Source organism: Dromaius novaehollandiae, chromosome 1 (genome assembly GCF_036370855.1).
Source record: "Dromaius novaehollandiae isolate bDroNov1 chromosome 1, bDroNov1.hap1, whole genome shotgun sequence".
NCBI classification, from domain to species: Eukaryota; Metazoa; Chordata; class Aves; order Casuariiformes; family Dromaiidae; genus Dromaius; species Dromaius novaehollandiae.
The window spans coordinates 200806861-200816745 of record NC_088098.1 but is presented as its reverse complement, the minus strand read 5'-3'; the positions used below and the strand labels follow the sequence as shown (position 1 = coordinate 200816745).

The following is a 9885-nucleotide window of genomic DNA, read 5'->3' as shown; positions in this document are numbered from 1 at the left end:
GTGAGGGGTGACGGTGTGTCCGGGGGAATGTGGTGTAAGGGGGGGTGCGGGGCAGGGCGTGAGGGGAAGCGGGTGCGTGAGGGGTGATGGCGGGGCCGGGGGGCTGTGGGGTAGGGGTGTGCGGGGCAGGGCGTGAGGGGAAGCGGGTGCGTGAGGGGTGATGGCGGGGCCGGGGGGCTGTGGGGTAGGGGTGTGCGGGGCAGGGCGTGAGGGGAAGCGGGTGCGTGAGGGGTGATGGCGGGGCCGGGGGGCTGTGGGGTAGGGGTGTGCGGGGCAGGGCGTGAGGGGAAGCGGGTGCGTGAGGGGTGATGGCGGGGCCGGGGGGGCTGAGGCGCAGCGGGGTGCTGAGGGGGCCCGGGGACGGCGGGGCGCCGGCGGGAGCGGCAGCGGCGTCGGCGTCGGCGAGCTCGGCGGCGCCGGTGCCTTCGCGGGCCGGGCAGGGCCGCCCCTGCCCCCGCCCCGGCAGCCGTTGCCGCCGCGAGGCCGCGCGGGGCGGCGGCGGGCGGCGGGCGGCGAGCGGGGCCCGGCCGCGGCGCCTGACGTCACCGGCCGGGCCGGCTATAGGCTGCGAGCGGCGCTCCCCGAAGCGGCGGCGGCTCCGGCTCTGCCCGCTCACTCCGCGCCTGCCGCAGCCCCGAGCGCCCGGCGCTCCCTCGCTGCCGGCGCAGGTAAGCGGCGCCCGGCGCTGTGCTGCCCTGCCCTGCCCTGCCCTGCCCTGCCCTGTCTTGTCCGGACGGGCTGGCGGCGGCGTCCGAGTTCAGGCCGGGGCAGGCGGGGTGGGGGCGGCAGCGCGGCTCCCTCCCGCCGCAACTAGTTGTGGCGAGCGGCCCGATTCGCGGAGTCGGGGCGGCGGCGGGAGCCCGCGGCGGTGTGGGGCGGGCTCGCTGTGCGGGGCCGCTGCCCCCCCTCCCCGGGCAGGGCTGGAGGCGTCCCGGGAGCCCGCGGGGGGGGGGGGGGGTTGTCGCAGCAGCCCCGTTTGTGGGAGGGGGCGGCCGTGCCGGAGGGGGCCTGCGAGCGCTGATCCGTCCGTCCGGCTGCCTTTGCAGGCTGCTCCGTCGCTTCAGAGCGAGCGCCAGGCTGAGCCGGGGCATTTCCAGGGAGCGCCCGCCGGCAGCGCGGCACCGACTGAAATTTCGGCATCTTCAGAGAGGGGAGGAAGACCCTCGTCTCCTGAAGCCTCCTCAATGAGTGCCAAGCTCTCCAAGGAGTTGAGGCTGTCCCTGCCACCTTGCCTCTTGAACAGGACATCTGCCACCTTGAACGCCAGCAGCACCTGCATCACGCAAGTGGGTCAGCTCTTCCAGTCCTTCTCTTCCACGCTGGTTTTGATTGTCCTGGTCGCCCTCATCTTCTGCGTGATCCTCCTCTCCCTCACCACCTTCCACATCCACAAGAGGAGGATGAAGAAGCGGAAGATGCAGAAGGCTCAGGAGGAGTACGAACGGGACCACTGCACCCGCAGCAGCAATAGCAGCAGCCAGCACCCCAGGGCAGGGGTGCGGGGAGAGGTGCCCCCCGGAAGAGACAGCCGGCTGGGAAGACCCCCCCAGGACTCAGAGATCCAGCGCCCCTCTGCCTCGGCAGCCCCCAGCTCCCAGCCGGCACAGGCTTGTTTGGACACAGCTGGTGTGGGGCTCTTGCAAACGGTGGTTTTGTCATGATGGTTTGGGGGAGACCTCGCGAAAGCGCTGGTCGGTATTTGTAAATATCTGAGTGATTACTGTAGTCCCCGAAGAAGAAGAAAACATTGCTAATTCAAACGAACGAACAAGCCCACGATCCAAGCGCATGACAGATCACACTGCGTTTCTCATTGACTGTGCAAGGAAAGGATGTGTCTTTTTACTGGAGAAGCAGCTGCACACAGCTAGCAAATATCAAGTCATCCATCTGGAGGAAAGGACCGGGGGCAGGGGTCCCTTTTCCCTTCACATCGTTACCCCAAGGACTGGGACGATCACACTCTCCCGGGCTTCTCTCTGCACCCCGCATCACCATCGTATGGTGTGGATCGGGGCGTGGGTGAACAGTGCGGGGAGAGAGGCATGTCCGGAGGGTGCTGTGGGACCCCTGTCCCCTTGGAGCAGGACGACAGCCCACCGTGGTCTCCTCTCTTGTGCCAGAACCTGTGCCCCTCTCCCACCCCTCCTGTTCTCCTCAAGGACTGGATATTGTTTTGTTTAGAAGTGGCCACCTCCAGCTGGGCGTAAGTAACCTGCAAGCGCCCTCCGGCCCCATGGCCCTGTGCCCCTCGTCTGCAGCACTGAGCGTCCCGCTGTCCGGAGGCTGGAGTGGGCTGGCTGCACAGAGCGACGCCTAAGCTTTCCTCTCCCCTCAGCCCCCCTCATTTTCAAGTGCAACCCTCCCTCAGAGACATAAAACCTGAAACCCAGTACCATTTTTTGTGACTGGGAGGTGATGTGCAGTAACTTGCCCATCGCCCTCCCAGGGAGGGTGTCCCTGGACCTCCTGCTGGTCCTGGAGCAAACCCAGTTTTGCACCGGGCACCCTGCACTGAACGTGCTGCGTTTACAGCTTCGCCTCCCGACAAGGAATCCTGCAGCAGTACAGATCTGGCTTCTACTTTTTTAGGCTTATATATATATTTTTAATCCTCCTAATCTAGTAGACAGTTAGGAACAGACAACACTTAATTTTCTCCCTCCTTCCCCTTTTTTGGGAGTGACCCACACAGTTGTGAGGAATGTCAGCTCTTAAACCCTGACAAATACGAGTTTCAGAAGTGGCTGGTGTAGTTTCTCCTTGGGAAACACTGACAGTTTTTGTTTGCAGATTGCAAGTGTGAGTGGCTGCTGTGTGTGTGTTGGAGGAATCCAGAGCAATGTCAGGTACAGGAACTGCGGCTTTGCTTAGCAATTAAATCAATGACCATTACTTGGAGGTGCCTTAACAGAGTGGCCGTATCCAAACTTTGAAACACCTTGTGTTGTATCATAGCAGAGGCAGCCCTCTACTGTGCATATTAACATCTAAAAAATATAGCAGAGAAAAAGTAATCCCAAGGGATTTTTTTTTCTCCTCTCCTGGCATTCAGAGTAATCCCAGCAGATAGTGATAGTCCAGTTTTTAACAGACAGTGTCCAGTTATTCCCACTCTGCTCTGCTCTACTTCCCAGGGTGGCTGTTAGTCTGGGAAAATCCCAGACACACAATGGGATGAGGCCCTGAGCAGGTAGAGAATGCTGTTAACTGATTTAAATTGAGGAAATGAGGTGACACAAGTGCTCTGTACTCCTTTGACAGTGCCAGTATGCAGGGGTTTCAGGACAGTGCTTCTATTACCTAGTTTTATCCCTTTCCAATCCTGCCTGGTCCGATGGGAAAATGCTGTTGAGTTTGGATCCATGCCTCCAGCGTTTTAGGCAAGTATTGTATCATCCAACTCAAGGAGCTACTCCACCAGCTGAGGTTAGTGTGGCAAACATACCTGCTAATGAATGGTGTTTTTTCACATTGCCATTTGATAGGAATGATGGCTGATTCTCATTGCCAGCCCGTATGATCAGATGCTAATGGTTACTTTGTTGTTGCTGGGCAAGGAAATTGGCTTTGTTTTGTTTTCCCTAATAAAGGATGCATGAACTTTTGTATTTAACCTCCTTATGCAACTGCAGCACAGTATTGCACCACAGGGAACAGATTTAGGACAATGACGAGTGTTCAGTGAACAGTAATGGAGCTTCCTGATCGTTGATCTCCACTAAATAGAGAGATATTACTTTCCCCTTTATTTTTGTGCCTTTTATTTTTTTTTAACTAGTGTATAATTTTGAGTTTTATAAAAGCAATAAGATGTTCCAAATCACTCCAGTGCGTTTCTGGTTGATGATTCCACTTCTTTAGTGTCTGAAGTCAGATACTCTTCCTTCTGCCTTATGCACTCAAGGCATGCAATAATTCCCCAGAAGTGTACTGCTTGTCACATCTCATTGCAGTTATAAAATTGCCCTATTTTTGAAGAAAAAAAGGATGGAGATATATATATCTTTATATATACTATGGATATATAGGTATATATATTATTTATATAATTCTCATGACACTAAAAGTAGTTGCAAAAATGTAACTAGAATTAAAATATGTTATCATGTAAAACTCTACCCTCTGTTAATTAGCTTTGATTTAATATTTTAATATCTCTGTATTTATGTAAATCTATGTAAATTATGTGGTCTATAAGTAAAATTTCATACTTTAATTTTCTCAGAACTGTGAGCTTCTTGTGGTGTCATTTAAGGTTTTGCATTTCTAAAATTAAATTATACAAGGTATCAGAAGTTATAAATTCCTATTATTACACAGAAATACTGCAATAAGGTTCATGAGTACTCCCAATACACAATCCTATCTCGAAGTATTGCAAGCTTATGAGGTTTAATTGAACAGTCTCAGGAGATCTAGCTGATACAAGCAGGACACATAGGTTTTCATTTTCATGAAACAATAAGCAATCTAGGGAATAAATGTGGATTTTTAAAACGGAGTTTATGCTTGGAGGTTCTGTCAAATCAATTGCTTCAAAACCCTACAGCTACAGCTAAACTTCTGCACTTAGCATTCAGTATTAATAAGGCTGATGCTTCTTTCCCCTCCCCCCTCCTACTTAAACTAGAAAAGTGTAGGAAATTGTTCATATTTCTAAAGCATACATTTTTCAGCTAACTGTGAAACTGCCCAAAGGGTTTTGAATATACATATTTTATGCAAGTGTAGTATCTATGTATCTGTATCCATATATTTAAATATTTTTGTGTAATCTTTTCTACAATATTTGATAGAGATGCTGGGTAAATGCTCGTGCCATTCTTGTATGTAAGAATGAATTTATACCCTCTCAATATGTACATTCTTTTTTCTGTAAATTGTTACAAGTTTGCACTGTTCTTGGTAAGTTATGATGGGGACTGGACAGCCGTGTGCTAATGGACAGAAGAATAGACTGCCTTTCCTCTGTGAAGGGGCACAGCTTCTGACAGGATTTTCCTACTTCTGAATAAGAAATTGGGGCCTGTTGCCAACCAGCATCTTGCGTGTGTAAGAATAAGAAGCGCTCGACAGCACCAAACCCATCCAGTTGTCCTGTGGAAGAAGCACGACACTACTTACTGATTTCACGGAGGCTAATGAGAAACCAGAGCCTGCAGAGCAAGTAGACAGCAGTGCTGGTTTGAATCTGGGTGTCCATGGTTCCCTGCCCTGTGCTCACGTCGTCAGAGCCGACTGCTTCCCCGGGGGCTTTGGGCGACTCAACGGGAGCTGCTTCCACCGACTTCGAAGGGGATTGCATCCAGCCCTTCGTCCACGCAAAAGGTGGCAGCTGTCCACGTCCCCATAGCTGGCACTAATCCGCCCCCAGCCCGGCAGGTTCAGCAGGGATGGAAACCACTGCTGAGGTGTATCATCTCCGTCCGATGGCTGGGACGCTGCAGCCTGGCAGCTCTGGGAACTGGCCCTGCTCTTGTCAGCCCTGCTTCTGTTGACTGAGGTGCTCAGGTTTGTCAGGCCAACGTGGATCATGGACGGCGAAAGTCACTTCATTAAAATTCATTATTTCAGCATTTTCTCTGTGGGGTTTGTCTACTGCAAATGCAATCTCTGAGGTGAAATTTGCAGGCTCTCCATCCAGACATGTTCTGTCTCTCGATATATCTCTCTCAGATATATATCTGCATATATATAGCTGGAAAGAAATGCTGGACAAAAAGCAAAGAACAGAGGTTCTGTATTATAGACATAGCTGTCCTATGACTAAAAACTGAGATCTTTTTTGTTTTTGTTTTTAATTAGTTTTAAAGGCTACTATCTTTAATGTAAATAGCAAGTTACTATGTGATTAATGTTTTCCATAGCATTTCTGAGTAGTTGCTATCTTGTTTCTGGAAAACAATGTCCAGTGTTTTGAAGCAACTGTGCTTTTCTTGTTCTGTTGTTATGAATATGAGTGCAACTTTTATGTAGGGAGGAAAAAACATGATGACTGGACTGAATTATTATAAAATCCAATTATAGGACTGCATTACTTTTTTTTTCTTTTGAGTAGTCATTCTTTCTGCACGTTTGTATTTTTTCTATGGGTACTTGAAACCCTTACATTTTAATAAGTACGCAAGATATGGAGGGAAATACAAACAATAAAGTAGGAAATATTCTTTTTCCTCTTTTGTGTAAATAGCAAAATTTATAATGACTTAGATTCCATTTCATTACATTTTTCATCTACATAGAAATTTGCATGACTCTTATACACACATTTTATAACATTTTCATTTATGTCAAATGTTAGAGTTACTTTTATCCAGGACCGACTTTCTTGTCTCTTTCTGGTAACTAACTCTCCCCCCCCCCCCGAAGCCGAGTTCTCCATCTGATCACTAAATAAATTTCTGGTAGAAGAGAGCCTCCTTCTGTTTTTAGTCTTTTGCATGTAGGTCTTCGATTAGAGTCCAGACAAACTGAACAGCATAGAAAATGTGCCCTGAGCTTGTGAAGGCTGGATGGTGTATAGCAGCTGTGAGAAGACAGGTGACTGTCTGACAAGCAAACACTGAAATTCCTGTCAATAGCAATAGTAAGCTTTTGCTTTTGGAGTTGCAGTGCTCAAGCCTCCTCATCTGTTGGATGAACCTGGATCAATGGTGGTCCATTCTGGCTGCAGAAGAGACAAGTATCAACCTCCTTCCCAGGACTGTTGCTCCAAAACATCATTTTCTATATGACACCAAATCTAATTTTTGGTAAATTATGTGTAATAATTCTTATTCAAATCAAAGAAGTTTTCATTGCTGCACTGGTACTATATGTTCTCTGTGGATAACTGGAAGAATTCATTTTCCAACCTTTTTAACCCAATACCTTCACAGGCATCAACTTTGTATTAGGAAATAAATAAATATTTGGATCAGAACACTGTAAGTAAAAATTTCCATTATTTTTATAATCTGGTGTTCCAGTTCCATTTGGCTTTTCTTTGTTGTTTTCTTCTCTGAAATGGAGCAATATATTCTTTTCATTATTTTACTTTTCTGAAGAGGACAAAGAATTATAAGCAAGAACTGCAACATATATGTATACAAACAGAAAAAGATTTCACATTATATAACAGAAAAAAATCATGCAGATTTTGCTAGTTTCATGGTAATTCTTTGTCTTCAGATTTTCACACCACAAATCAAGCAAAATTTTTACCTGAAGTCTGTTGAAAGAATTCTGCTATGATGAGTAGACTGTCTTTCTTACAGTTTTAGCCTTGCAAAAAGCATTAATACACAAGCATGGAGAAAACAGAGGTTAAAACTTTGCAAACATCTAATAATCCAAAAATAATAAAGTATTCCAGGGGATTATGAGTACTGTAAATAACGTCAGTTGAAAGTTAGAAGGAAAAAATATTAGCTCTAGAATATAATGCAAGCAAAGTGCGCTGGAGGATGGATTCATGGTTGTAAACAAGCAGCTCTAAATTTGACTCCTGGCTCTGTTACACACATACTGTGTGGCCTTCAGCTTCCAAGCTATTTATGTAGTAACTGATATATAACTTATTTATTAAATAAATAATACATGGAACCTGAAAACAAACAACCCTGAAATGAATAAATATAGCTTCATATACATTAGGAAAATACTGATGCCATAATAGAAATTAAGAGAGTCTTTATGCTAATTACCTGGCTTGACTTATTCAAGTCCTTATTTCTGGCAGTGAGGTCCAAGTGGTACACTGCACAGCTGGGAGATGGATGGCTGGGCGAGATGCTTGAACAGTCACACCAAGAGGATCAATTTAATTTTTTAGTTGAAGTGGAATATGCATTATGAAGGAGAGCCAAGAAGACTAATGTTTATTTTACCATTTCATCACTCATAACACTTTCCTCCACTGCAGAAAACAGCCTTGTGCGGTTTTGAGTGGAGTGCTGACCAAGGTATTAAGAATATGGAAAAAGACAGTTCTTGGGAGAAACCCCATCGCTAATGAAGTTTGTGGCAAAACCTCCCTGATTTCAGTGGGGTCTGGACTATGCCCAAGACGATACCAGATCCCACTTGGTGTTCATCCCATGCTATGTAATCAGATTTTCTTGATTGTTCCAGTTAGTATTTCTAGGGTGCATGGATTTCTTTTGCCTTTTGACTCACAGTCTGCACCCAGCTCTTGTGGAGGACAGTAAGGGATTGCCTGTGGGTTACTTGTTTCTTTGTGGCCTGCTGTTCGCTCTGAATTTGACTCTCCAGCAGGCAGCCAGCCTTTCCGCAGGTTGAACTTCATTTCCCAGGCTAGTTTCCTCTCTCCAGGAGGATATTCTCAGCCTGCCTCTAATACTGTAAGATTTCTCTCTTTAAATGAGCATTTGGTTTAATTTCTGTGAAAATACTGTAAGATTTTGTCCTCATCTTGATCCAGATTTGTCACACTTACCCACAGCATGAGCATATTGATATAGTGTAAAAATCTCTGCTACAAGGCAGAAGCTTTTGAGAAAGTGCTGGACTTCAAACAGTCTGAGAAATCCTGCCACACTTCCTGCCATGGTCCATTGACTCTGGAACAACATCACATTTCCTGATTAAGCTGCCAGCCCTAGACTACAGGCTGAAACTGCTGAGAAATCATCATTCTTTCATAACAAGAACACCACTGTTAGGAAAAGTATCAGTTACTACAGAGGGGAGACTATGTAAATGAGAGGATGTGGTGATAATATGGGTATTAATATGCAAATGCATATGTAAAGCCTGTGAGACAGACAAGGTCAACCGAATTGTCTAGTTAAGGCTGTCCTCCTGGTCCACATTTCCTTCTTTCAAAACAGATTATCACTTGCCACAATTCATCCTTTTGCTTGTGGTCCTGAATACCTGAGATGCTATTAGATGTATGCTTTTACTTTGCTGCACAGCTAGGAAAATCCGTCTGTGAACCTCTGCCTCTGTATAAACTCCAGTTGAACTGTTTCAAGTCTATTTGTTTTCATTATAGAAATATACTTTCGATTAACCCATCTGTTTGACAGACCTCAGTAGTAGCTTAAGGGAACCTTCACTTCCAGAGCATGTGTTACAACTTGTTTAATTTGGCAGCAATGATGTTTAAGGAGGACACTTGTCTGAATGATCATATGGGGTGACTTTGCAAAATCATATGAACAACTTTTGACTGTATTAGAGAGGCAACAATAAACACTTAAACCCTGAAAGAATCGCACATATCTTTTCACCTATTTACAGTGAAGCAAATCCAAAGCATCTCTGCTCAACCACTGGAGTTATTCTGGATTTATAGATTTCTAGAACTGAGCTGGATATATGGGCCATTATGTATGTGACAGACCTCTAAAATCAGTTCCTTCTAGGGTAAGGGATGATGATGAACTTAGATGAGGAGTGGAAAAAGTAGCTGAAATGTGACAGACCGGTTTTAGTATTATTGTTTATATAGTGCTGTAAATATACTGCAGGGGACTCTGCCAAAATAAAGTTAGATTTGTTGGGTGGGCACACTTGCAAGTAAAAAACAGAACAGTACAACACAACTCTTTTAGGCATCAGCTCTAGGTCTAATGTCTTTTATAAATAAAAACAACAGATATTACTGCTCACAGAGAAACTCTGAAAAGCAGTCTCAGATTACGTCTGAATGAAGAAAGCGTTATGACACCGCAATCTGTGAGAGAAGGTTCTGCTTCTGAAAGACACCACGCTGGCAAACCTGTGTTTGTTCGAAGCCTGGGCACTTCACTACCAGGCAGCAATGCTTCTTCTCCATTAACATGCATCAGTTTTTGCAGAGAGGGGCCACAAGAAGGTAATTCAGATTACCTGAGCGTGCAGTCCTCCTTCAATTCACTGAGACTGATGGAGGTG

At 46.4% G+C, this 9885-nt stretch overlaps 1 protein-coding gene across 1 annotated transcript; it reads left to right on the top strand.

Annotated features, from left to right (window-relative positions):
- The first annotated feature begins 556 nt into the window (after positions 1-556).
- On the top strand, positions 557-6046 carry C1H11orf87 (chromosome 1 C11orf87 homolog). Its single transcript, XM_026100209.2, has 2 exons — positions 557-668; positions 1047-6046. The coding sequence occupies exon 2, from the start codon at positions 1185-1187 to the stop codon at positions 1659-1661; it is 477 nt and encodes a 158-aa protein (XP_025955994.1). The 5' UTR covers positions 557-668; positions 1047-1184; the 3' UTR covers positions 1662-6046.
- Positions 6047-9885: the final 3839 nt, after the last annotated feature.

What these genes read in the sequence shown, in the direction of transcription:
- C1H11orf87 (XM_026100209.2), top strand. Translation starts at nt 1,185, where the DNA reads ATGAGTGCCAAGCTCTCCAAGGAGTTGAGGCTGTCCCTGCCACCTTGC.